At 46.8% G+C, this 27,312-nt stretch overlaps 1 protein-coding gene across 3 annotated transcripts; it reads right to left on the bottom strand.

Annotated features, from left to right (window-relative positions):
• Positions 1-44: 44 nt before the first annotated feature.
• CEP70 (centrosomal protein 70) lies at positions 45-27,305 on the bottom strand. 3 transcript variants are annotated; one of them, XM_081327980.1, is made up of 17 exons: positions 26,916-27,305; positions 24,476-24,545; positions 23,796-23,892; positions 21,088-21,217; positions 17,697-17,877; positions 17,174-17,343; positions 9,595-9,654; positions 8,973-9,075; positions 8,176-8,264; positions 7,792-7,863; positions 7,279-7,381; positions 5,211-5,375; positions 4,328-4,474; positions 3,865-4,033; positions 2,431-2,545; positions 1,384-1,463; positions 45-188 (listed from the first exon to the last, which is right to left on the bottom strand). In XM_081327980.1, exons 2-17 carry the CDS (start codon positions 24,482-24,484, stop codon positions 127-129), a joined length of 1,752 nt encoding a protein of 583 aa, XP_081184106.1. In that variant the 5' UTR covers positions 24,485-24,545; positions 26,916-27,305; the 3' UTR covers positions 45-126. The 3 variants fall into 3 exon arrangements, with proteins under 3 accessions (XP_081184106.1, XP_081184105.1, XP_081184107.1); XM_081327979.1 differs by having other exon boundaries at positions 26,974-27,305; XM_081327981.1 differs by having other exon boundaries at positions 45-185; positions 26,974-27,305.
• Between the last annotated feature and the right edge of the window lie 7 nt (positions 27,306-27,312).

The following is a 27,312-nucleotide window of genomic DNA, read 5'->3' as shown; positions in this document are numbered from 1 at the left end:
ACTCGGTCCCTATGCTATTGAAAGCAAATAACAAATCTTCAAGATTCTGTTTAGACATTTTTAATAAAAATATTCAAAAATACATAAGAGGTAGTCAACATGTTAAAAGTTTACATTTAGTTTATATCATTGGACCATCCATTTCAGCTTCTGTACAGCAGGTAATATTTCTGTGAGACTTCTGACTTCTGAAACAAAAGCAATTTTGCACACGTTTTGCCTTTTCAATTCAATGTCACCTATTTTTAGATATCCAATGGAATGCTTAAAATGTATGGCCCTATATTTATACTTTATAGTATAAACTATGTAAAATATGCATTACATTTCAGAAGTAAACTATAAACTAACCAGGCTATAGTTTATCAATGGAAAACTCCAATCTGGAAGTATAGAACCCCACACTCAAAATGACCAGGGTTTACTATACATTCTAAGGATTTCTTAAAATTACATTCATCAGCTTCTGAAACAGATCACACAGTTCAGAAGGGGTTTTTGCTTGCAATATTGCTACACTTCATAAAAGCATGTCCCCAAGGAGGCTGAACATGGCTAGTTCAGGGGTTTTTCCAAGGTCATCTCACCTATATTCACAGTGGACTCCTCCAACGAAAATGGCAGTAAAAACAAGCAACCCTCAGTGGCAATCCAAGGGGAAGTATTTGGGGGTACTGGGAAGTCCTTAAAATGCCTTCAAAGCAAATGCACGGAGCCTCTCAAAAGATGTAGTCACACTGTATCGTTCTCAGCAACATCATGAGAAAATTGTCCTGCTGAATGGTTGGCAATGCTCCTCCCCCCAATAACTAGCCAATGTAAAACAATCCTTATGTAATTACTATGAATTTTGCTGAATAATCCTAAGATCACTTTCTACTTGGTCCTGATAGCAAGAGTAATAATCACATAGGTGTATATTCCAAAAAAGAAGAATGCAAACAGGGAAAAACTATTTAACAGTTATAATTATTTATAATATTACTTTCTAGAGTCCAGGGGTGTCAAACTCGCAACATCACATGACGTGTCATGACGTATCGCAACTTTTTTGCCATTGCCGGCAATGGGTGGGCACGGTTTCGCTATGATGCATCCAGCCCACGGGATGGCAATTTGACACCCCTGTTCTAGACATTACTCAGCAATAGATTTAGGTAGTCTTTGACTGCTGTTCTCAATACTTTTTTGAGGCGGGATATGCAACATTGACTTACAAGGACAATGGATCGTGCCACATAATTATAAATTTCTTTGAGATATATTTCAGAAGACAGCTAAATGTTGCCCTTAAATTCGGGTGAAAACAAAATTCATGTGGAATAATGTACTGAAAGCCCAGGCCCCTCTATCCATTATCATTAATTTGCAGAAAGTGCTTACCCAGAACACGAAGTAAGTTGTCAATAAGAGCATGAAATGCTGGGAAAAAGTCGTCATGTTCTTCTAACTTGTAGATAATGCTGAAAAATATCAATTTTACAAACATCCATTCTCTCCTTTTGTCATTTAAAGAACATGCCCTAATCTTATCACGGTGGTCAACTAATTACAGTTAACTGCAAATTGAGTATGAAACAGCAGTGTGATGTGGCTGTAAAAAGACAAATGTAGTTTTAAACTCAGCAGAAATGTACAGGCAGTCTTCATTCAGCAATCACTCATTCAGTGACCATCTGAAGTTACAATGGCACCGAATGAGGGGACTTATGATTATTCCTTGTACTTGCGGCTGTTGCAGGATTCCTGCAGTCACATGATTGTGATCTGGGCACTTGGCAACTGGCTGGCAATTACGAGGATTGCAATATCCACAGTCATGTGATCACCATTTGTGACCTTTCTTGCCAGTTTCCAACAGGCAGTCAATGGAGAAACCAGCAGAAAGTTGCAAATGATCACATGATCACAGGACACTGTGATTGTGTGGGATTCACCTACTAATGGCAACTGGAACTGCTGCAACTGCAATCATAAATTAGTGTGGCTGTATGACATCTTCCTTTAGGACCAAATCCTTAGGGACAGAGTTGCCGGTCCCAATTAGTATCATTAAGTGAGGACTACCTGTGATATCAAAAGAATACTTAAGCAGAAAAATTAAGCATTCCATTCTCTTCTCCTATGGTCAGGCCTCGCCTAAAGTACCCATACCCACCTTTGGACACCCCATTTTTAAGGAGCACTGTGAGAAAATGGAATACATTCAGAAAAAGGCAAAGAGGATCAAGACACTATAAATTAAGCCCCAAAAAGATCAAAAAAGCCATCTAGGATTTGCCTTGAGTAATATGGGTATGATGGCCATGATAGTGTTCTTCAAATACCCAACAGGATGTCACACCATTCTCTCTCCATTATGAATTTAGAATGTAGGGCTAAAGGCATCTTTGTAAAGCTACTATTAGTTGACTATGAAGCTCTACATACCTTTCAATGTCTTGTGTGCCCAGGAGTTGTTCCACCTGCCAGGCCACATTCTCATTAAACAAATTGCATAGCTTTCCAACAGTGTTCACCAGGACACTAGGTGGTGCTGAGCTATCTATGAAGAAACATTGTATCAGTTTCTGTGCAACATTGCACAATAGGTAAATGGGAGCAAATTAAACAGCAAGCTGTTCGAAATGGTTGCCAACTCAAAACATCCAAACTATGCAAGGTAGGAAAATATTGTGCAAGACAGCACACCAGAGTTTTTAAGGGGAAGGCGAAACTAACAACCCATTAAAATGATTGTGGTACTGATAGTGTAAGGATAAGACCAACAGGATTAACAGAGCAATCCTGGTATTTTGGAGGCCCTGATATTTCACAAGACTGGCTTGGATCATGCCAACAGTATGGGATGGAAGAAAGTTTCTTCCTGTCATTTCTTTATAGGAAGAAAACCTTTCTTTATAGGCAATGAAGAAAAAAGGGCATTTAGAACAGCACTAGGATATTGGAAAGAGAATTAGGACTATGTGTGGAGATTGATTGATTTACCTGAGTAACTGATTGATTGATTAAACTTGTATGGCACCCACCTGGCCTACAGGCAACTCCGGATGGTTTACAAACATTAAAATCCAGTAAACATTAAAACTATAAATAATAATAATTTACAATTAAAAAAGGGAGGGAGGGAGGGAGGGAGGGAGGGAGGGAAGGAAGGAAGGAAGGAAGGAAGGAAGGAAGGAAGGAAGGAAGGAAGGAAGGAAGGAAGGAAGGAAGGAAGGAAGGAAGGAAGGAAGGAAGGAAGGAAGGAAGGAAGATGCATATGGGGAATATATGATGATTTTTAACCTGCTTCCCATTCATCTTTCCACGTTAAAAAATGATGGACTTTTCTGTAAGGTCATAGCGAAGGAGCTATCAGATCTCTTCCAAAGTGTATTTCCAGTCTTTCTTGTGGCCATGTAATACAGTCCTGGGAGCTGCAGAACTATACTGCCTTACATGGGTTTTTTAAATCTGTAACTCTGAAAGAGTCAACAGCAAATCTGTTGCTGCATTTAATGGTCTTTTGCAACATGCTTTGCTGAGCTTGTATATGACCAAACTTTAAATATTAAAATGAAACCAAACAAAATATGTAGAATTCAATATGACTTGGTGCTGTGTCCTCTATTTTATTATTCCATCCTCAACTTTTACTTTACCTCAACATACATTTTCAATTAAATTTAAGATGCAGGAAAAGCATTTCCCTTGGGTAAAGTTTTTATGGCAGCCATTCTCTTCCTGCAAAACTTATGGTAAAGTTATCGTGCCCTTTCAGCCTACAGACCCCTTTCAAAGAACACAGCTGAGCTCTTCCTCATCTCCACATTATCCTGGTCTGACTCTGAGCAGGTCAGAGGAAGAGCAACAGTTTCTTACCTAGTTCTAAGAGGTCACAGAGGTTCCTCATAGCGTTGATCATTTCACCAAGTTTTGTATAAACCTCATTCATTCGAGGGTAAATGCCATTTAGGGTCTTCACATCAAACAGTTTTTGAAAATGACAGACAATGGTATACAAGGTTTGTTGTGAAGGAATCAGACTTTTCTGTAGGGTATAAATAAAGACAAAAGGAGCCCACTGATCATTTCAATCCTGATTAAACGTAATCGAATTCCAGGGATGTATTCTGTCTGAAGCCTAGGATTCTACTAGCGTGTCGTTTTCTAAATAGATAGGCAAATTAAGGTTTGAGATCATTATAAGCCCACATTACATCCATACGAATGAATGTATATGTGCATTCAGGCCTCAAATGACAAACTATTATCATATTATTTCCACATAGGGAACACATTAAACTGATACTTCTGAATAATCAGAACTTTTGAACAAAATTACCTTTTCTTCATTGCCTACTTCTTCAGAGATTTCATCTACTATTTGCTGAAGGTCCTCAACTCTAATACATTCATTGGTATCCTGCATAGTTTTGGTATGCCAAGGAACTAATTGCAGGGAGAGCTTTTTCAGGGACTGGTGCAAGATCTTGAAGGAACAACAACAACAACAAAAAAGACGATGTGTTATTCTTTTGGGCTTTTCAGTGTAAGAATTAAACAGGATGCTGTGGGAAGTTCATTATTAGGCTCCCAGATCCTTCTCCTTGTTTTAAAAACAAAGTATTTCAAATGGGGAGAGAGCGAGAGAGAGAGAGAGAGAGAGAGACTTCACAGGATAAAGCGTAACAAATTCTCTGCTGCAAGGTAAAGGTAAAGGTAAAGGTAAAGGTTCCCCCGCACATGCGTGCTAGTCGTTTCCGACTCTAGGGGCCGGTGCTCATCTCTGTTTCAAAGCCGAAGAGCCAGCGCTTGTCCGAGGACGTCTCCGTGGTCATGTGGCCGGCATGACTAGACGCCAAAGGCGCACGGAACGCTGTTACCTTCCCACCGTAGTGGTCCCTATTTTTCTACTTGCATTTTTACGTGCTTTCGAACTGCTAGGTTGGCAGAAGCTGGGACGAGTAACAGGCGCTCACTCTGTTACGCGGCACTCGGGATTCAACCCGCCAAACTGCCGACCTTCTGATCGACAAGCTCAGCGTCCTAACCCACTGAGCCACCGCGTCCCTACTGCAAGATACATTTGTTATTATTTAACTACTTGCACGTTGAATTTACACTCACTGAAAAGACATGGGGAAAACACAAAGGATGTGCCCTGGAAGAGCCAGGCACAGGGGCAGGTCCCCAGGCTGAAGAGAGCAGTCAAAGAGCACCAGTACCTTCAGGGCCATTAGCTGCTCAGCCCAGATTTCAACCACAGCAGGGAGATGCTCAAATCCACTTCCCTCCTCGGTACAGCTTTTCCCAAGGCCCTTTTTCTGCATGAGTGTTATTAGAGGAGCTCTTCTTGGGCTTCTGATAATAGAGTCAATGCTCGATAATACCTTTAGAGTTAAAACATTAGGGGGAAAAAATCATTATTCACTAATCTTTGTAAAACGTTCCAGACAGTCACATGGCTGGAGTACATCTGAGGAACATTGAGTACAATCCAGTCCTAGTTAAAATTCCAGGTTTAAATGGACAGTTAGGCAAACATTCAACTCTTTCATTGAAATAATAAGATCTAAGACAGCTACACTTCTGTTGGGTTTTGCTCCAACAGCGATTATGATGGACTTCCTCCAGTGAAGTATTTCATAATCAGGCTTCTTCCTACTCACCAACTCCCATACTTATTAATTTTTCACTGTCTGGGAGGTAACATTAAATTATGGTTTGGTTTGCAAGCTTTTTTGGGAGGTAATTTTTACTACGGAGCAAATTCTAGTTCGCACGAGTAATAAAAAATGGTTTAAACTGGAAGAAAGACTAGTAGACATGGAAGTCACAATGTAAAAAGCCAGAAGCATAAATTTGTTTGCACCTGACTAGAATTGATGTGTGGTAGTTTTGTTCTGCCTGCAATACAAATGGTAAGAGAATAGGTGTTCCACACTGCAAATGTTATATTTACTGTAAAGCAACATCAAGGAGGTTACACTGTAGGAAATATGGCATCCCCACATAGAAGTTAGTGTCTTAGCAGTTATCAGAGTTACAATTCTACAATCTGAAAATATATGCTGCCAGCTGGTATAACCCAGTGAGATTATTCTCAATACAATCAAGAAGCATTCAAGAAAAGCTTCAATTCTATTGACGCCAAATGGCATTTTTAGAGGAAAAGGGAGTTAAATTTATTTATTTATTTTTTATTATGGGGACTTATATGCCGCCCTATCTCCCAAAGGACTCAGGGCGGCTAACAACAATAAAAAACCAACAGTACAAAAGTTAAGAAAAAAAATTAAATAGCCCCAAATATTAATTACACAGTTAAAAATTAAAACTTTTAAAAACCCATCATCAATCCAGGTCAGCCTGATGGAAAAGGAACGTCTTGAGGTCGCGGCGAAAGGACCGGAGGTCCGGGGCCATCCGAAGCTCAAGGGGGAGTTGATTCCAAAGGGCTGGCGCTCCCACAGAGAAGGCCCTCCCCCTGGGGGTCGCCAGCCGACATTGTCTGGCCGACGGCACCCTGAGGAGGCCCTCTCTGTGTGAGCGCACTGGGCGATGGGAAGTCGTCCCCGGCAGCAGACGGTCCTGCAGATATCCCGGGCCTAAGCCATGTAGGGCTTTAAAGGTAAGTACCAGCACCTTAAATCTCGCCCGGAAGACAACCGGTAGCCAATGCAGCTCACGCAGGAGGGGTGTAATATGGGAGCATCGGGATGCTCCCATCACTACCCGCGCGGCCACAAGCTTTTAATAAAGGCATATTTTCTGGCTCACTTACACACTTAACTGGGAAAACGTGGCTTCCCGCAATAGGAGGCAGCTCATTGCCTTTTCCTTTCTCTTTCTTGTTTAAATAAGATGTCATATAAATTCAAGGAATTATGATTTGTCAAAATTCAAGTTAGGGAACAAATCAGTAGCAGGAAGCCTACTGTTTTTTTCCCCTGAGAATCAAAAACAAACCACAGTTCTCTGTGTTAAGTGGGCTAGGTTAAATTGGAAGAACCAGGCTTCTCATAACTAATCACAATATCTTCGTAGCCATGAAAGAGGAGGAGAGTAACAAACAGTAAACCTGAGGCCATTCATAGCTCATTCATGACCTAGGAACTTCAACTCCCAGAATAACTGAGCCATGTTGGCTCAGGAATTCTGGAAGTTGAAGTCCATAGGTTGTACATTGCCATAGCTGCCTACCCCTGCACTATACCAATGAGTGAGAAACCTTTTCTTCATTTTATAGTTGTTGTTTTTTTTGCAGAATGTCTGCAACAAAAATCCACTCACCTGTAAATATCTTCTGCAAACTTCCTGCAGCTGGCTTCCTCCCAAACCTTTTTTAAGTTCTCTATTTTCTTTCATGTTTTCTTCTTCACTGCTCTCAAGTGATCTAACAAGCAACCCGAGAGAGGAGAGGGAGAAGCACTAAATAAACTGCTTTATAATCCAGGGCTTATAGAGCAAACATGGAGTCACAAAATCTAAAGTAAACTGTACGGTCGGCATCCATATAAACGTGAAAGATTCCATTCTAATTGTTTCTTAAGGTATTTGTTTTACACAAATCGTAGCTTTCAAAGCTCAGAAAAAAAGTAACAGCACAAATTATAGTTTAAAAAATGGGTTGAGTGGCCCTTGAGTTATACTCCTTGATTTTCTCTTTGGCTGTGCTCCCATTTTGGCTTCCTCCCTTTTAAAGTGTCTAAACCCAAAATCTCAGATCAATAATCATTACACAGGCTCTATTTTTATCCATCTGCAAAACAGGTTAATGATTAATGCTTATTTGAAATACATTACTTGATGTTCTTTAATATTTTCTCCAGCTTCTTCACTTGGTGTTTATAAAATTTTAGTTCTTGCACAGTTGGCCTAAAAGGGAAGAAGAGGGTTCTGTGAAGTTTCACAATGAATAGATTTGTCTTGTAGATTTATTGCTGTTGTTGCTTTTACAAGGCCAGTAACATCCCTGCCAAAAGGATTCACAGATCATGCTTCTGTCGCTCTCAGCAAGTTTATTAAATGGTCATCTATTGCTATGATAACATGAATCAGATAGTTGAAAAGTATCTCGTAGAGATTGTTTGATGTTCAGCATTGAATGTTTTCACACAGAATTTAGGATCCAGGATTTTAATCATATCCATGCATGCATGCTATGCTGAAATTATTTTTCCCACTCACCTAATTTCCATCTCTTTCTTGAGATTAGTATTTTCATGCATAAGCTGTTCATTTCGAGCTTTTGTTTCAATTATTTGTGTCTGGAAAGACTTGGAAATATTTATTACAAACGTTACACTCATACATATGCATGCAAACACAGCACTTTGTCGCTTACCCTAACAATTAAACAGACGATTAATAAGATACTAAAACACTGAAAAACAATGATTTATTTAAAGTTTAACCCAGGGAATCCAAAGTTAATATTATATTTTTTTTAAAAACTCCTTAAAATAACAATTCTAATTATTTAAATCCATTTATTTAACTACTTGAAAATATCGGAAGATATAAAATATAATTTGCAATGCTTTATCTTTCAAATGAAATTGGTAAATAAGAGCAGTAAGATGAATTGCTATATTTGGCAGAATGTTTACAAATAATGGGAAAATGGAGGGAAAAATTAGGAAGATTCTAGTGAAAAGATAGCGGACAGTATGAGTTATGCTACAAAAAATAAATGCTTGCTGAAAAAAGCAAAATGGGTTTTGGATATACATAGTTTATACAAACTATGATGGTAGAGGCTAAATGTAGCTCATGATTGCAGGATAAGGTTCTCCGGGTTCTCTAAGTTTGGTTTCTCATTTGTAGACATTAGTGGGATACGTTTGATGGCTATCAACCAATGCCTTCAGCATAATCCTAATGTGAATCACACTATAATTTACCAACTGGGAAAGTTATAACTTTGTGCCTAGAGGTTGTCCAGATTCCAGATCTACCTCTAAGATTATACAGAGGTTCCTTACCATCAGCAGAGCTTTGTAATTAGCAGTAGCATCTATATTCTTCAAGAATTCATCCTCATCTTTTCCTTCGTCTTGTAAATGATTAGTCTCTTTCTTATATTTCCTATGAAGGAATTGGGTTAAAGTAAGTTTCACTTAAGTGAAAGTACAAAACGGAAGTACAAAACAAACTTTTACATTTAACAGGGTGAATTTGTTTGGCCAAAAAGATGCTTCTTCTTCTTCCATCTACCTTCCCCTCCCCTTTTGCAAGTTGGCTCCAAAGAATTTCAACACAACAACAACAACAACAAAAGCAAAGTCTATTCAAAAAAATGTTGGATGCGATGTAAGGTTGCTATGTCAGCTGCTTGACCCCACTTATTTTAAATGAATTTTTTCATAAATCTCAGTTATGTATTGGGTTGGGATGGGTAACGTGATGTTCCAAATAGTTTTAAAGACCAACTTTCATTAGTCTTTGACAGCATGACTAAGTGATGAAGGCTGATGCAAGTTACAGTCTAAGAGGAGTTGGTGATCCCCCGCTAATATGTCTCTCTTAACTATTTTGGCATCTGAAGTATAACTTTCAGTCATAGGATAAGACCATCAATTGAACAAGACCAACCATTTTACCTACCTTAGTTCTTTTCTTACATGGCTGATCTGAGATTCATAATAATCAATCAGACACCAAATCCTGAAAAAGAAGGGTACCCTAATTTAATATAAATCAACAAATGTTAAACATGGATGATACCTCACTCTGCCCTAAGAATAACTTTTATAAGAAAGAATGTGAATTTGTAGACAAAGTTTAGCTTACTGTACTATCTTTCCTTAGTAGTTTGTTGTATTTTTTTTGCTAGAAGCTGAACTATCAAAGATAACCATTAAGTATAAAGACAACACTTTGCAAGATATATGTATGCCATTGAGAAAGATTAGTTTTGCAGAAAATGTTATCTGTCAGAAAAAAATCCACATTTACAAATCCACTGAGTCGAGAAATTAATAATATTGAATAAGCAGATATAAATGTAACTTAAAACTTCTCTAGTAAAGGTTCCCTTTTTTGTGGAAATGAAATTAAATCCAAACAGTTGCGGGATGAATATGGGCAAGCTAGAGACTCTGTAAATTTTACCCTGTTATTGCTGGTTGTGGCTGATGAACACGATGGGCCAAAACATCTGGAGGGGAAGATAGAAACTGTCTTTTAAAAATATGAAATCTAAAATGGTATTTCCAAGATGCTTTTACCCATCATATTTCTTACTATGTTTCTGGGCTATTTTGTTCATTAACAATTCTATTCAAATTTTGGAATTCTACAGTACTTTTCCATCAACGTATTATGTAAATAATATAAATGAACCCAAACCGTATGAATGTAAGTTTTGTATGTCCCTAAAGAAAGATGTACAATTTAACATGGTAGCAAACACATTGCAGATTTGCAATTAGACTCAGGTGCATTAGCAAAGAAGATGATCTTTGATGTTTGAAAAGATAATGTGAGACCAGAAGGATTCAACCTAGGCTAATTTACATATATTCACTTTTCATCTATAAAGTAGTTTTCTGTCAGTACAATGCCAAGGCTGATCAATATTTCTCTGTGAAATCAAGGGTAAACCATAAATTGAGATAGTTGACTTTTTTTCTTTTATGTACCGTATATACTTGAGTATAAGCCGACTCGAGTATAAGCCGAGACCCCCAATTTCACCCCCCAAAACTGGAAAAAGTTATTGACTCGAGTATAAGCCGATCCGCCGTTCTGCAAGCCTCTGCCGCCAGCAGAGGCTCGATCCGCCATTTTGCAAGCCTGAATACACAGGAATACCCTGTGTGGCCGCGGCTCGTCGGCAGGTCTCCGTTCCTCCTGCCGACCTTTGGGGAGGTTTGGCCGCCTCCCCAAACCTCCCCAAACCTCGGCAGGTCTCCGTTCCTCCTGCCAACCTTTGGGGAGGTTTGGGCGCCTCCCCAAACCTCCCCAAACCTCGGCAGGTCTCCGTTCCTCCTGCCGACCTTTGGGGAGGTTTGGGCGCCTCCCCAAACCTCGGCAGGTCTCCGTTCCTCCTGCCGACCTTTGGGGAGGTTTGGGCGCCTCCCCAAACCTCTGCAGGTCTCCGTTCCTCCGCGCAGACCTGCCGACCTTTGGGGAGGTTTGGGCGCCTCCCCAAACCTCGGCAGGTCTCCGTTCCTCCTGCCGACCTTTGGGGAGGTTTGGGCGCCTCCCCAAACCTCCCCAAACCTCGGCAGGTCTCCGTTCCTCCTGCCGACCTTTGGGGAGGTTTGGGCGCCTCCCCAAACCTCGGCAGGTCTCCGTTCCTCCTGCCGACCTTTGGGGAGGTTTGGGCGCCTCCCCAAACCTCGGCAGGTCTCCGTTCCTCCTGCCGACCTTTGGGGAGGTTTGGGCGCCTCCCCAAACCTCCCCAAACCTCGGCAGGTCTCCGTTCCTCCTGCCGACCTTTGGGGAGGTTTGGGCGCCTCCCCAAACCTCCCCAAACCTCGGCAGGTCTCCGTTCCTCCGCGCAGACCTGGCGACCTTTGGGGAGGTTTGGGCGCCTCCCCAAACCTCGGCAGGTCTCCGTTCCTCCTGCCGACCTTTGGGGAGGTTTGGGCGCCTCCCCAAACCTCCCCAAACCTCGGCAGGTCTCCGTTCCTCCTGCCGACCTTTGGGGAGGTTTGGGCGCCTCCCCAAACCTCGGCAGGTCTCCGTTCCTCCTGCCGACCTTTGGGGAGGTTTGGGCGCCTCCCCAAACCTCGGCAGGTCTCCGTTCCTCCTGCCGACCTTTGGGGAGGTTTGGGCGCCTCCCCAAACCTCCCCAAACCTCGGCAGGTCTCCGTTCTTCCTGCCGACCTTTGGGGAGGTTTGGGCGCCTCCCCAAACCTCCCCAAACCTCGGCAGGTCTCCGTTCCTGTTTGGGGAGGTTTGGGCGCCTCCCCAAACCTCGGCAGGTCTCCGTTCCTCCGCGCAGACCTGCCGACCTTTGGGGAGGTTTGGGCGCCTCCCCAAACGTCCCCAAACCTCGGCAGGTCTCCGTTCCTGTTTGGGGAGGTTTGGGCGCCTCCCCAAACCTCCCCAAACCTCGGCAGGTCTCCGTTCCTCCGCGCAGACCTGCCGACGTTTGGGGAGGTTTGGGCGCCTCCCCAAACCTCCCCAAACCTCGGCAGGTCTCCGTTCCTGTTTGGGGAGGTTTGGGCGCCTCCCCAAACCTCCCCAAACCTCGGCAGGTCTCCGTTCCTCCGCGCAGACCTGCCGACCTTTGGGGAGGTTTGGGCGCCTCCCCAAACCTCCCCAAACCTCGGCAGGTCTCCGTTCCTGTTTGGGGAGGTTTGGGCGCCTCCCCAAACCTCGGCAGGTCTCCGTTCCTCCGCGCAGACCTGCCGACCTTTGGGGAGGTTTGGGCGCCTCCCCAAACGTCCCCAAACCTCGGCAGGTCTCCGTTCCTGTTTGGGGAGGTTTGGGCGCCTCCCCAAACCTCCCCAAACCTCGGCAGGTCTCCGTTCCTCCGCGCAGACCTGCCGACGTTTGGGGAGGTTTGGGCGCCTCCCCAAACCTCCCCAAACCTCGGCAGGTCTCCGTTCCTGTTTGGGGAGGTTTGGGCGCCTCCCCAAACCTCCCCAAACCTCGGCAGGTCTCCGTTCCTCCGCGCAGACCTGCCGACCTTTGGGGAGGTTTGGGCGCCTCCCCAAACCTCCCCAAACCTCGGCAGGTCTCCGTTCCTGTTTGGGGAGGTTTGGGCGCCTCCCCAAACCTCCCCAAACCTCGGCAGGTCTCCGTTCCTCCGCGCAGACCTGCCGACCTTTGGGGAGGTTTGGGCGCCTCCCCAAACGTCCCCAAACCTCGGCAGGTCTCCGTTCCTGTTTGGGGAGGTTTGGGCGCCTCCCCAAACCTCCCCAAACCTCGGCAGGTCTCCGTTCCTCCGCGCAGACCTGCCGACCTTTGGGGAGGTTTGGGCGCCTCCCCAAACGTCCCCAAACCTCGGCAGGTCTCCGTTCCTGTTTGGGGAGGTTTGGGCGCCTCCCCAAACCTCCCCAAACCTCGGCAGGTCTCCGTTCCTGTTTGGGGAGGTTTGGGCGCCTCCCCAAACCTCCCCAAACCTCGGCAGGTCTCCGTTCCTCCGCGCAGACCTGCCGACCTTTGGGGAGGTTTGGGCGCCTCCCCAAACCTACCCAAACCTCGGCAGGTCTCCGTTCTTCCTGCCGACCTTTGGGGAGGTTTGGGCGCCTCCCCAAACCTCCCCAAACGTCGGCAGGTCTGCGCGGAGGAACGGAGACCTGCCGAGGTTTGGGGAGGTTTGGGGAGGCGCCCAAACCTCCCCAAACAGGAACGGAGACCTGCCGAGGTTTGGGGAGGTTTGGGGAGGCGCCCAAACCTCCCCAAACAGGAACGGAGACCTGCCGAGGTTTGGGGAGGTTTGGGGAGGCGCCCAAACCTCCCCAAACGTCGGCAGGTCTGCGCGGAGGAACGGAGACCTGCCGAGGTTTGGGGAGGTTTGGGGAGGCGCCCAAACCTCCCCAAACAGGAACGGAGACCTGCCGAGGTTTGGGGACGTTTGGGGAGGCGCCCAAACCTCCCCAAAGGTCGGCAGGTCTGCGCGGAGGAACGGAGACCTGCCGAGGTTTGGGGAGGCGCCCAAACCTCCCCAAACAGGAACGGAGACCTGCCGAGGTTTGGGGAGGTTTGGGGAGGCGCCCAAACCTCCCCAAAGGTCGGCAGGTCTGCGCGGAGGAACGGAGACCTGCCGAGGTTTGGGGAGGTTTGGGGAGGCGCCCAAACCTCCCCAAACAGGAACGGAGACCTGCCGAGGTTTGGGGAGGTTTGGGGAGGCGCCCAAACCTCCCCAAACGTCGGCAGGTCTGCGCGGAGGAACGGAGACCTGCCGAGGTTTGGGGAGGTTTGGGGAGGCGCCCAAACCTCCCCAAACAGGAACGGAGACCTGCCGAGGTTTGGGGACGTTTGGGGAGGCGCCCAAACCTCCCCAAAGGTCGGCAGGTCTGCGCGGAGGAACGGAGACCTGCCGAGGTTTGGGGAGGCGCCCAAACCTCCCCAAACAGGAACGGAGACCTGCCGAGGTTTGGGGAGGTTTGGGGAGGCGCCCAAACCTCCCCAAAGGTCGGCAGGTCTGCGCGGAGGAACGGAGACCTGCCGAGGTTTGGGGAGGTTTGGGGAGGCGCCCAAACCTCCCCAAACAGGAACGGAGACCTGCCGAGGTTTGGGGAGGTTTGGGGAGGCGCCCAAACCTCCCCAAACGTCGGCAGGTCTGCGCGGAGGAACGGAGACCTGCCGAGGTTTGGGGAGGTTTGGGGAGGCGCCCAAACCTCCCCAAACAGGAACGGAGACCTGCCGAGGTTTGGGGACGTTTGGGGAGGCGCCCAAACCTCCCCAAAGGTCGGCAGGTCTGCGCGGAGGAACGGAGACCTGCCGAGGTTTGGGGAGGCGCCCAAACCTCCCCAAACAGGAACGGAGACCTGCCGAGGTTTGGGGAGGTTTGGGGAGGCGCCCAAACCTCCCCAAAGGTCGGCAGGAAGAACGGAGACCTGCCGAGGTTTGGGGAGGTTTGGGGAGGCGCCCAAACCTCCCCAAAGGTCGGCAGGAGGAACGGAGACCTGCCGAGGTTTGGGGAGGCGCCCAAACCTCCCCAAAGGTCGGCAGGAGGAACGGAGACCTGCCGAGGTTTGGGGAGGCGCCCAAACCTCCCCAAAGGTCGGCAGGAGGAACGGAGACCTGCCGAGGTTTGGGGAGGTTTGGGGAGGCGCCCAAACCTCCCCAAAGGTCGGCAGGAGGAACGGAGACCTGCCGAGGTTTGGGGAGGCGCCCAAACCTCCCCAAAGGTCGCCAGGTCTGCGCGGAGGAACGGAGACCTGCCGAGGTTTGGGGAGGTTTGGGGAGGCGCCCAAACCTCCCCAAAGGTCGGCAGGAGGAACGGAGACCTGCCGAGGTTTGGGGAGGTTTGGGGAGGCGCCCAAACCTCCCCAAAGGTCGGCAGGTCTGCGCGGAGGAACGGAGACCTGCCGAGGTTTGGGGAGGTTTGGGGAGGCGCCCAAACCTCCCCAAACAGGAACGGAGACCTGCCGAGGTTTGGGGAGGTTTGGGGAGGCGCCCAAACCTCCCCAAACAGGAACGGAGACCTGCCGAGGTTTGGGGACGTTTGGGGAGGCGCCCAAACCTCCCCAAAGGTCGGCAGGTCTGCGCGGAGGAACGGAGACCTGCCGAGGTTTGGGGAGGTTTGGGGAGGCGCCCAAACCTCCCCAAACAGGAACGGAGACCTGCCGAGGTTTGGGGACGTTTGGGGAGGCGCCCAAACCTCCCCAAAGGTCGGCAGGTCTGCGCGGAGGAACAGAGACCTGCCGAGGTTTGGGGAGGTTTGGGGAGGCGCCCAAACCTCCCCAAACAGGAACGGAGACCTGCCGAGGTTTGGGGAGGTTTGGGGAGGCGCCCAAACCTCCCCAAACGTCGGCAGGTCTGCGCGGAGGAACGGAGACCTGCCGAGGTTTGGGGAGGTTTGGGGAGGCGCCCAAACCTCCCCAAACAGGAACGGAGACCTGCCGAGGTTTGGGGACGTTTGGGGAGGCGCCCAAACCTCCCCAAAGGTCGGCAGGTCTGCGCGGAGGAACGGAGACCTGCCGAGGTTTGGGGAGGCGCCCAAACCTCCCCAAACAGGAACGGAGACCTGCCGAGGTTTGGGGAGGTTTGGGGAGGCGCCCAAACCTCCCCAAACGTCGGCAGGTCTGCGCGGAGGAACGGAGACCTGCCGAGGTTTGGGGAGGCGCCCAAACCTCCCCAAACAGGAACGGAGACCTGCCGAGGTTTGGGGAGGTTTGGGGAGGCGCCCAAACCTCCCCAAAGGTCGGCAGGAAGAACGGAGACCTGCCGAGGTTTGGGGAGGTTTGGGGAGGCGCCCAAACCTCCCCAAACAGGAACGGAGACCTGCCGAGGTTTGGGGAGGTTTGGGGAGGCGCCCAAACCTCCCCAAAGGTCGGCAGGTCTGCGCGGAGGAACGGAGACCTGCCGAGGTTTGGGGAGGCGCCCAAACCTCCCCAAAGGTCGGCAGGAGGAACGGAGACCTGCCGAGGTTTGGGGAGGTTTGGGGAGGCGCCCAAACCTCCCCAAATGTCGGCAGGAGGAACGGAGACCTGCCGAGGTTTGGGGAGGTTTGGGGAGGCGCCCAAACCTCCCCAAAGGTCGGCAGGAGGAACGGAGACCTGCCGAGGTTTGGGGAGGCGCCCAAACCTCCCCAAACGTCGGCAGGTCTGCGCGGAGGAACGGAGACCTGCCGAGGTTTGGGGAGGCGCCCAAACCTCCCCAAACGTCGGCAAGTCTCCGTTCCTCCGCGCCCTGCCTGCCTGCTTCTTTCCGCTGCGGAAAGAAGCAGGCAGGCAAGGCGCGGAGTTTGGGGAGGTGCGCGCGCACCTCCCCAAACCTCCCCAAACTTCGGCAGGTCTCGGACGGCGGTGGCTTGGGAGAGGTGCGGGCGATCCCGGAAGCACCAAAGCCTCGGCCGCGCACAAGTCCTCGGTAAGTTTTTTTGTTGACTGGAGTATAAGCCGAAGTGGAATTTTTCAGCCCAAAAAGTGGGCTGAAAAATTCGGCTTATACTCAAGTATATACGGTATATTTTACTGGGGTTGTTTGATTTTCATTCTTTTTCTTTATTTGCACATCAAAGCATTTTTTTTAAAAGAAAAAGTACAATGTGCAATGCAGAGAAGAACTACCTAACATGAATTCCTATATTCTTCTGCGGCCACATGCGGCTATACACCACATGACGCATCAGACCACTGCCACCGCTTGCACCAAGAGTCCACATGGCTCTTCATGACGATTGTGCCACTGCCACTGCTCACAGGCCACATGACGTTGCGACTATCGCGCCACTGCTGCCACCCAGCCTGATCGGCGTGATGAGCCACAGAGCCTCTTGCTGCAAGTGGTAGCATCATGATCGGCACAAGTCATGTGGTGTTCTGCCGCGAGCAGCGGCACCAGTGCGATGCGCCACGTGGCATGCAGCCACAAACGGCAAGCAGAAGGTGCAACAGGTGTCAGGGTACGGGAAGCCTGGCTGCAGCGATCCTAACATAAGCGAGTGCGGGGCACGTGGGGCAGATCCAACTCCCCAACCCCACACTAGTTTGATTTTTACATGTGCACTTTGCCCCAAAACTAGGACTTATTTTGAAAACCATGCAGAATTTCTTACTGCTGATCCAAATGAGTCCTTGGAGCCTGCTTACAAAACTGGCGGAACATTTTTTTCTGAGTGGCGATACGCTGCTGCTCTTCCAGACCCAGCTTAGAAATCTCCTTTTGTAAATGGGCAATCGTCCCTTCTTGCTCCTCCAACTGTTTCGCTTGGTGGCGGTACACTGTCTGGGTTCAGAAAACCAGAAAATTGCAAAAGGAAAAAAAAGTACTAGCTGGCCATAGTATCATTTTTAAAGAAAGCATCTGTCTTCTAGCTAGAGAGAACACTTTTCACTTTTTTCTTGCATGCTCATTTAAAGCAGGGGCTTCCAACCTTGGCAACTTAAGACAGCATGGCTCACTGGGGAATTTTGAAGTTGCCAAGGTTGGACACCTCTTATTTGAAGTGTTAACAACCTGCTGCTCTGACATAATGCAATTCAGAATTAGTTCTGTAGCTGCTATCGTTCTTAAAAAGCCTCTCATCTATAATAAACAAACCTTCCCAGAATTTCAAACTCCGAACGGTATTGAAGTACCTGTGAAATTTCATGATCTGTTTGAAGATCTCTGATTTGGTTATGTTGCTGAGAAGCATTAGCTATTGACTCGTCTTCTAGTTGACGTATTTTATGTTTGACATTTTCCACAATAACGTCCAAATCATTAGCTCGTTGTTCCTGTCGGGAAGCCCGACTTCTCTCCAAGCGTAATTCATCTCTAATTAAAAAAACCAAACCAAATAAAAATAAACTTTAACGAAAACAATAGGCTATCCACAAATAAGTTCAAATCAAAAGTAACATAAGAGCGTCCACCTAAAAGACTGTAGCTAGGCTCATACAATTTGCTAAATCACATTTGTTTTAATAATGCTTCTTGAACAAGCTATAATGATTTGGTCCAGAAGTTATAAAGCATGGATTGCAAAAGAAAAAGGCTGGGTTTATTTATGGGGTGTGGGGGTACAATTTGTGGCCCACACGTTGTTTAAATCTATTATAGTCAGTATAGTTTAACAAAATCGGAGATGCATAGGTGGATCTATACATTAACCTAGCTAAAGAAACCACCTTAGAGCTTGGTTCATAGTATTATATGGTATCATCCTGGACAATACATTAAAACCTAGATAGTCTAAGTCATGGGTATCCAACCTTTTGGCTACACTGACTGAAGATGAATTGTCTTGGGCTGCATATAAAATATGTACCATATTTTCCGGTGTATAAGACGACCCGGCGTATAAGACGACCCCCTACTTTTAAGAAGATTTTGAAGGTTTTGTCTTATACGCCGGAAAATACTTACCCGCCGGCCCTCCTGCTGCTCCCGCGCTTCTGCCGGCCCCCAAGGCGCAGTGTTTCCCGGGCGGCAGGCAGCGCCAGAGGGCAGCCGCCACCCCGCCACGGCCGGCGCCCCTCCTGCTTCCCCCCCCAGGCCTTGAACTTCTCCCATTCGGCGCAGGGCGGGGCAGCTCCGCCCGCAGCCTCTTTTTTAGAACTCACGTGCCGCTTCCCTCTCACGGTCGGCCGAGGCGCGCTCGGCCCGGGCTCCCGGTCCCTCTTCCCGGCCGGCTTCCCGCCCTGCCCCTCATGGAGCTGGCCTGGGCGTGCAGCCTCTCGGTGTGGCTGCTTTTCCTGGGCAGCCTGGCGGTGCGGCTCCTGCGCTCCGACCTGTTGCTGAGCCGGCGGCTGCTGCTGCACGTGCACGTGGGGCTGCTGGCCATCCTGCAGGCGCTGGGCCAGGCTGTCCTGCCGCTGCCCCTCAGCACCGCGCTCACGACGGCTGCCTGCTGGCTCGTCTCGGCCAGCACCGCCCGGCGGAAGCGCATCCCCGCGGGGGGAAGAGCGGTGCTGGTGACAGGTGAGTCCGGAAGGAAGCCTGAGGCTACAGCTTTCCCAAGTTGCTGGTCCCCAAAAGTTAGGCTCCCCAAGTCTCCTTCCTTCCCTCTTTGCCCCATGCGAGTTTGCTCGAATGTTGCAGCTGCTGGAAGGCCCCGGCAAACAGGAAGCTAAGCCTATACCTTCAGAACTGCAAAAAGCCACATGGTTCCTCGCGGGGCTTCCCGGAACAAGGGGCCGGCAGCCGCAGCCCCAAGCCAGGCCGAGAAGAGCGGCAGGCACGGGGGAGGAGCGGGGCCAGAGGGGGAAAGCAGGCCCAGGGGGCGTTGCCCCCGCCCCAGGCCAGGCTCCGGGAGAACCTTCAGCACAGGCACGCCCCTCTCGCCTTTGTCCGCCAGCCCGCCTCACTCCCCGGCCTCTCCCAGCGCCTCTGCTGAGCCACTCGCGCGGGAAGCGCCGCTCGGCTTCACGCGGCCCACCCAGCAGTCCCTGGAGAGGCGCACACCACCCCCCCATGAAGGGAAAGGGAAAAAGCGCCTCTCCGCCGCGGCTCCGGGTCCGCGGGCGTGCAGAGGGTGCCGCTCCCTAGCCCCCGCCCCAGGCCAGGCTCCGGGAGAACCTTCAGCACAGGTACGCCCCTCTCGCCTTTGTCCACCAGTCCGCCTCGCTCCCCGGCCTCTCCCAGCGCCTCTGCCAAGCCACTCGCGCGGGAAGCCCCGCTCGGCTTCACGCGGCCCACCCAGCAGTCCCTGGAGAGGCGCACACCACCACCCCCCCATGAAGGGAAAGGGAAAAAGCGCCTCTCCGCCACGGCTCCGGGTCCGCGGGCGTGCAGAGGGCGCCGCTCCCTAGCCCGCGAGTTACCTGCAAAGCTTCGCGTGGGGAGAGCCGCCTGACGCTCCTGCCCAGCCGCGTCCCGGAGCCATGCCGGAGATAGCTCGGTTGCACGGGGCGGCCCGGCTTTGCAAGAAAGTACGCTCGACTGATTTGTTTTTTTTCCGGCGTATAAGACGACTGGGCGTATAAGACGACCCCCCAACTTTTGAGAAGATTTTCAGGGGTTCAAAAGTCGTCTTATACGCCGGAAAATACGGTAATATGTAATATAATTAATGTGTGTAGATTACATAATAATGCTAAAAGTTTATGATCTTGTGGAACCAAATTACTAGCTGCCCAGAGCTGCATGCAACCCATGGGCCACAGAGTGGACACACCTGGTCTAAGTCATGCCTTCTGAAATGCACAACCAGAAGAGAGCATCAGCCTGGACTTACTGCAATAAAGGAAGCTCATCTTGCTGCAAAGAAGCTGCATTGACATTCCTTCCCTTGTAAGAACTCAAGGAAATGAATCCACATTGAAAGTATGGGATTCTGACCCAATGTTAGCTTTTCACAGAATCTCTACTAAATGGCAATCTTTGCAACGATGAGGAGAGCATGCACGGAGTTTACAAAATGCCCCAGCAGAATGGAAAAGCCAAGAAATCTTTAAACCAAACAGAGCGATCAGAAGACGGGGCTAAGTGAAAATGGGAAGTGAGACAATACAATTTTTGTCCCACACACTCTTATTTAGAAACTGTTCTATGAATTCCATCACCTAGACTGGAGTTTCTTCAGGACTTTCTGCCCCTTTCCATGTCTTCCTTGGATTCTTAGTTTTAACTAATCAAAGATTATTATTTTTAAATTGCTATCCAAAGCTTGAAAGCACAAATCAGGGTTCAAACCATCCTCTTTCTTACCTATATGGTGTGCACCTGTGTGTGTGTGTGTGTGTGTGAGAAGAGAGTGTGGTGGGGGGGGAGGGGAGAGAGAGAGAGAGAGAGAGAGAGAGAGAGAGAGAGAGAGAACAGGGTTCCCAACCAGGGGTGCTCGTACCCCCCTGGGGGTGTAAGGGGGTGCGAAAACTTGGGTTTTCAAAATTATAGTGATATGCATAATCCGTTGCCGTTATTTCGAACTTTTGTAAGGGGTACAAGAATATATCAGAAGCGTTCTAGGGGTGCAGAGTATAGAAAAGGTTGAGAGCCGCTGATCTAGAGAACGACATCCAATTGAATTCTAAGAAAATGTATTACCTAAGCTGGTGATTGTCTTCTATCAAGCCACGAATGATTTTTCGTTGACGCTCTGTTTCTTCCATTAGTGTTTTCAGTGCATGCTGTACTGCTTCCGAGGACTGTTTGTCCATAACAATTTTCTCTGTGTCTGGTATTTTAAAAAATACATGCTTTTTAAAATACATTATTTTAAAGCATCTCCCATATCAGCTAGAATGATAAAAGTGTATCATATAAGAGCTGGCAAAAGGAAAATAATTCCAATTACTAATAACAAAGCAAGTGACTTTTATGATACTTTCTATACCGCTGAGTTAGATGGAAAATGCTATTAAAGAACATTCTTTAGGAAATACTATGCTTCATTTACAGTCATGGCCGAAATTGTTGGCACCCCAGAAATTTTTCAAGAAAATCAAGTATTTCTCACAGAAAAGTATTGCAGGAACACATGTTTTGCTATACACAGGTTTATTCCCTTTGTGTGTATTGGAACACAACAAAAAAGGGAGGAAAAAAAGCAAATTGGACATAATGTCAAACAAAACTCCAAAAATGGGCCGGACAAAATTATTGGCACCCTTTCAAAATTGTGGGTAAACAAGATTGTTTCAAGCATGTGATGCTCCTTTAAACTCACCTGGGGCAAGTAACAGGTGTGGGCAATATAAAAATCACACCTGAAAGCAGATAAAAAGGAGAGAAGTTCACTTAGTCTTTGCATTGTGTGTCTGTGTGTGCCACGCTAAGCATGGACAACAGATTTTTCGTCTTATACGCCGGAAAATCAGCAAGCCCGGGAAGGCACGCCCTCCCCTCTCACTGTGGAGGAAGCAGGGCAGGCTGGCGTCTGGCGGGAGCCGGCAGGGCAGTCCTGCGCACGCGTGCGCTCCCCGGCTCCTAAGGAGTCCTCAGGGAGCCATGGCAGGCGCCTCACGCTGTTCCCTCTTGAGGCAGTATCGGCGGAGCCGTCCGGTGTCGGGCGGGAGCCGGCAGTCCTGCGCCCTGCCGGCTAATTATTAATTAGATGATTTAATATGGTGGGAAATAGATAACTTTTAGAAAATAGAACAAGACTATATTCAAATAGATGTTTATTTTGTTTTAGTTTTAATCTTTCGAACATTTTTATTTCAATGTCCAATAAACATTTTGTATCTGCTTCAGGAAGTGCTGGGAGTACTGTGTTCTTTTTCTTTCTGAGCAGCTTAATTTACACAAATGCTATTTTGGTACATCTTAGATGCCTCTGCTCTCAGATCAGTGTGCAGAACGTGCTCAAATAGATGTTTATTTTGAATATTAGAGTCTGTTATGAATTGAGACAAGGGAAACTTTGGTTACCTAAAGCCTGGAAATTATAAATATCAAATGTTTAAATTTGAATATTGATGGGAAACTAAAAATTGGGGAAAAACCAATAACAGGACATTGATTGTTTAAAAAGATTGAATGTAAAAGTAAAAGGGACGCGGTGGCTCAGTGGGTTAGGACGCTGAGCTTGTCGATCAGAAGGTCGGCAGTTTGGCGGGTTGAATCCCGAGTGCCGCGTAACAGAGTGAGCGCCTGTTACTCGTCCCAGCTTCTGCCAACCTAGCAGTTCGAAAGCACGTAAAAATGCAAGTAGAAAAATAGGGACCACTACGGTGGGAAGGTAACAGCGTTCCGTGCGCCCTTGGCATCTAGTCATGCCGGCCACATGACCACGGAGACGTCCTCGGACAAGAGCTGGCTCTTCGGCTTTGAAACGGAGATGAGCACCGGCCCCTAGAGTCGGAAACGACTAGCACGCATGTGCGGGGGAACCTTTACCTTTACCTTAAGCTAAAAATTTATTGATAAATGTAATAATAATGTTTTTACTTAGTTGATATAATGAGAACTGTATTAGCTTAAATACGAGATAGTAGATATTAAGGGGAAAAGAGAGGAAATATTTGATGTTGTAACTTGAGATTTGTACTAAAGATTTTTGTATGTCGTTGAACTATTGATTAGGAGTTAGCAGCCCAATCCCAAGCTGACAAATGAACTACACCATACTCATCAAAATAAGTAGTCCACCCTCAGCAATTTGCAGACATCAACTCTTTAACATTTTCAGCAATGGCTATGCTGTCTGACAAATTCTTGGAGTTATGCATGTTGAGTGTAAGTGACGGTACTTGTATTGCAAAGAGGAAGCCATTCAATTGCAGAAGACTTGGAAGGAGAACTATTTGGCCCTAGTGGAGGATTCTAAATTTGGGAGAAAGAAGTTTGGTTATGGTATTAAGACCTTAACAATGTACAGTGTTATCATCATTCCTTGCTTGAAAAAAAAACTATAAGCATAATTCAAGTATTCACAACTTAGTACTTGTATCTTTTTCAAGCTATAAATATATTTTGTTTTCATGTAATTATATCTCAGCCATTTCATATTGAGGAATGCCCTACATAGTTCTATATGCTAAGGGATCACATTGTGTCCTTTGGGATAGGACCATTTGAGACTGCCCTTAATTAGTGAAAAACCACTTTTCCTATCCTAAATTTCTTACACTGATGGATTACCAATGTTTCTCTTGTATCACATACTGCTCAGAACCATTTGGAGTGGATATGCACAGAAATGTCAGTAATAAATAATATTTTACAAATGAATGAGTACTTAAGTATCTGAATCTTCAGAAGTGCAAGATTCTGATAGTGAATTTAATTTAGTTTAGTAAAGAGTAGGTTACCTGGCACATTTCCGCAACTTCCAGGCATATCAAGGCATACAGGTCTTAAGCCATGTTGTCTTAATAACTTGTTTAAGTTTTCCCATTCTTGCTCTTGCTACAGTGGAAAAAATAGAATGTTTCTCATGTTATAATTACAAAGTATTGCCAGCTTGTTCTCTAATGCAGTCCTCTGCAATTCCTCCTAACACAGAATACAGGATTTGAAGATAGTCATTTGCCATGGAAAAATGCCCACATATGCTGAATGATATAGCCAGCATTGAGTGTGCCTTCTCCGCTTATCTTCATAAAAATAAGAAACAGACTAAAACTGAGCCTTTTTTTCAGAAAGCATGATCAAACCATAAGAACAACAATACATCAAAACAAATGTGTTGATTTTGCATGATAAAATATTGTAGGAATGATTTTCCTATGTTTTCACTATGTGTTTTTCTGTATGACATTCTCTAATAAAAGCTGTACAATAAAATGAGGCACATGTTTGTATCAGTACAGTTGTTCCGTATGCTGACCACCTCCGTATGTTGACCACTTTCATTCAGTCCCTTAGGTGGTTAACCTTTAGAGGTTTTTCTATAACATATTTTGAACTATTGAACTTTTGCTGAAAGTAATTCAATTCTATGTGTCCTTAACATATGCTATTACTTATGCACGGTTCAACAAAAATATACCTCCGTCATAGTAATTTTGAACTCTTGACTTTAGTTGACTGGTGGATAGGATGCCAATCTTTTCTGAAATCTAAAAATGGAAGATGACATAGGAAAAGCAAAAAAATAAAAATTAAACAGCATTGCAGGAGGAAAACTGATCAAAGTTATGCTATGTACTTGTTTTATAGCTCTAGTGTCTCAAATATACAAATATTTAAAAAAAGATATTTGCCAAAAGAAGCCTTCAAAGACGAATCAATTCCTCCCAGATTTTGAAATGAGATTCGCTTAAATACAGGGCCCTTCCCCACTACTGAGTTGAAGCTATCTGTATTGGCATGAAAGCTGTGTTGTCCCCATTATCCAGCTCTACTGTACCTTAGTTTTAAGTCCCCTGACTTCACCCCGTATTAATGGACATAAAGCCATGCAGCATTTGCATTCAGTCTTCAAAATGTCCTTTGAAGCATGTGAGAACCTTTGGTAAGCAAAGGTTCTCACATGTTTCAAAGGATATTTTGAAGACTGAATGCATATTTCTGGAAATAGTTAAGAGCTATTTCAGGGGATTCCAAGCAGGTGCCATGTTTACCCATTGAAGCAACCTCTGGGAGATTCAATCCAAAGTGCTTCACAGTCCTAACAAGTTTCAAAGCCTAATTCAGTACCCTTTTAGGATGCCCTTGAATGGTATCACAAAAGGAGGAAATGTTTCTTTAATACTAAGACAGTAGGCTGTCTTGCTGCCTTACTCATGGCTAAAAGATGAGCTAGACATATCATGTGGATATAGCATAAAAAAATTGTCAAGACATGCTTGCATTGTTGTTCAAAAAAATATATATGGGAAATTATACTTACTATCCCTAAAACTAAACTACCATAGGGATGCTCATTTTTCTTTATAAAAAGAAACAAGTGTTACTTGTGTCTTTCCAAGAATATATTCAAAACTCTTCTGTGACTACCAATGTCAAGCAGGATTGTCCCCACAAGAGATCAAAACAATTTCCAAGCTGATGGGAAAACCTGATTCAAGCAAAAAAATCATTTACAGGTAGTCTTCCACTTATGACCACAATTGAGCCCCAAATTTACGTTGCTAAGTGAAATATTTATAAAGTGAGTTTTGCCCCATTTTACGGCAGTTCTTGCTACAGTTGTTAAGTGAATCATTGCAACCATTAAGGTTGGTAACACGGTTAACTGAATCTGGCTTCCCCATTGCCTTTGCTTCTCAGAAGGTCGCAAATGGTGATCATATGACCCTGGGACACTGCAACCATCATAAATATGAACCAGTTGCCAAGCATCCAAATTTAGATCACATGACCATGGGGATGCTGCAACAGTCGTAAGTGTGGAAAAACAGTCATAAGTCACTTTTTCAATGCCACTGTTAACTTTGAATGGTCAATAAATGAATGGTTTTAAGTCAAGGACTACCTGTACTGTACATTCCTTCTCTACTGGATGACCTGAGATATCAGGATAGGGATAGGTTGCCATGGAGAAACTCTTATGTGGTTGCTAGGAGTACAAAAACCCTGACCTGATGGCTCATAATCAGTCAATCTCTAGGTCTACTGCATGACTCGAACTAAGTACACTCTTAAACATTCCCTTCCACAGTATCACACATATCCCAAATATTTTGAGAAGTCAAACTCAAATGCATTTTTAGGATGGTAGTCCAAGCACCACACCGGTACCTTTGATCACACTGTCTCTGTCAACACAGAAAGTACGGCTTACTACAAGCAGCTATGTCTACATCTGGTGAAAATATTGGACATCTCTCCCCTTAATTAGTGCTGCCTAATATATTACGTGGGACCCATTGGATAACGATGCAAACTGGATCTGGTAACACTGGCGAGACAGGCAAGGATGTTTCGTCAAGGATGTTTCTTCTAAGACTCTAAGGCAGGGGTCTTCAAACTTGGCCCTTTTATGACTTGTGGACTTCAACTCCCAGAATTTCTCAGCCAGGCATGCTGGCTGAGGAATTCTGGGAGTTGAAGTCCACAAGTCATAAAAGGGCCAAGTTTGAAGACCCCTGCTCTAAGGCAAAAGTCCTCAACCTTGGCAACGTTAAGACTTGTGGACTTCACCTCCCAGAATTCCTCAGTCAGCAAAGCTGGCTGAGGAATTCTGGGAATTGAAGTCCACAAGTCTTAACGTTGCCAAGATTGGAGACCCCTGCTCTAAGGAAGGCAGACCCCAGATAGTAAATTGCCCGGGACCCTCAGCAGAGAGCAGAAAAACGGCATGAGTTCATAAAATCTCTTATTATTCTTACGGTTCGATGTGCACGTCTGCTTACGTTCTATCATTAAACATTATAAAACCGCAGTCCTCATCTAATCTATTATTAAACACCGGCAAAAAAAAAAAACACATACACACAACAGACGCTCAAACCTACGACGAGCAAAAGGAACAAAGCTTTACTAACGGACGCCAAGAGGCCTATAAGAAACGCAGCTTGACCGGAGAGGCTGCTTTAAATGTACCCCGGCTCGCCGCCTAGCCCACCAGGCCCTCCTCCGGCTTCAGGCTGCTCGGGGGCTTCTTTCACGCGTCTTCCCCGGTCCGCCTTTCCCTCAGAGGCGCCTTCTCTCCCGCCGCCTCTTTCCGCTCGGCGAAAGGCAAAGGGCGAGAGCTTCCGCGGCCGTTAAAGGCGGGTTCTCAAGCTGAAGTAGAGCCGCCCCTGGGGTTTGGCTTCCAGTCTCCACCTCTTCCCAGCCTGGTTTAGTCCCTTGGCTCTTCGCAAACGGCTGGGCGAGGGAGGGTGGTGGAGAGGAGGAACGCTTGCTTGCAGACGTCCGTACACGAACCTGCCGGTTGTGCCA

Source organism: Vipera berus (genome assembly GCF_964194415.1).
Source record: "Vipera berus genome assembly, chromosome: 1".
NCBI lineage: Eukaryota > Metazoa > Chordata > Lepidosauria > Squamata > Viperidae > Vipera > Vipera berus.
Note: the sequence above shows the minus strand (reverse complement) of the source record. Positions and strands in the feature narration are given on the sequence as shown.

Bases quoted from the DNA above. Each gene is read 5' to 3' on its own strand.
- CEP70 (XM_081327980.1), bottom strand. The intron at 17,344-17,696 runs GTACTTCAATAC...TTCTGAACCCAG, and splicing joins CAGATCATGAAATTTCACAG to ACAGTGTACCGCCACCAAGC. The intron at 4,034-4,327 runs GTAATTTTGTTC...TATACCCTACAG, and splicing joins AAGTAGGCAATGAAGAAAAG to AAAAGTCTGATTCCTTCACA.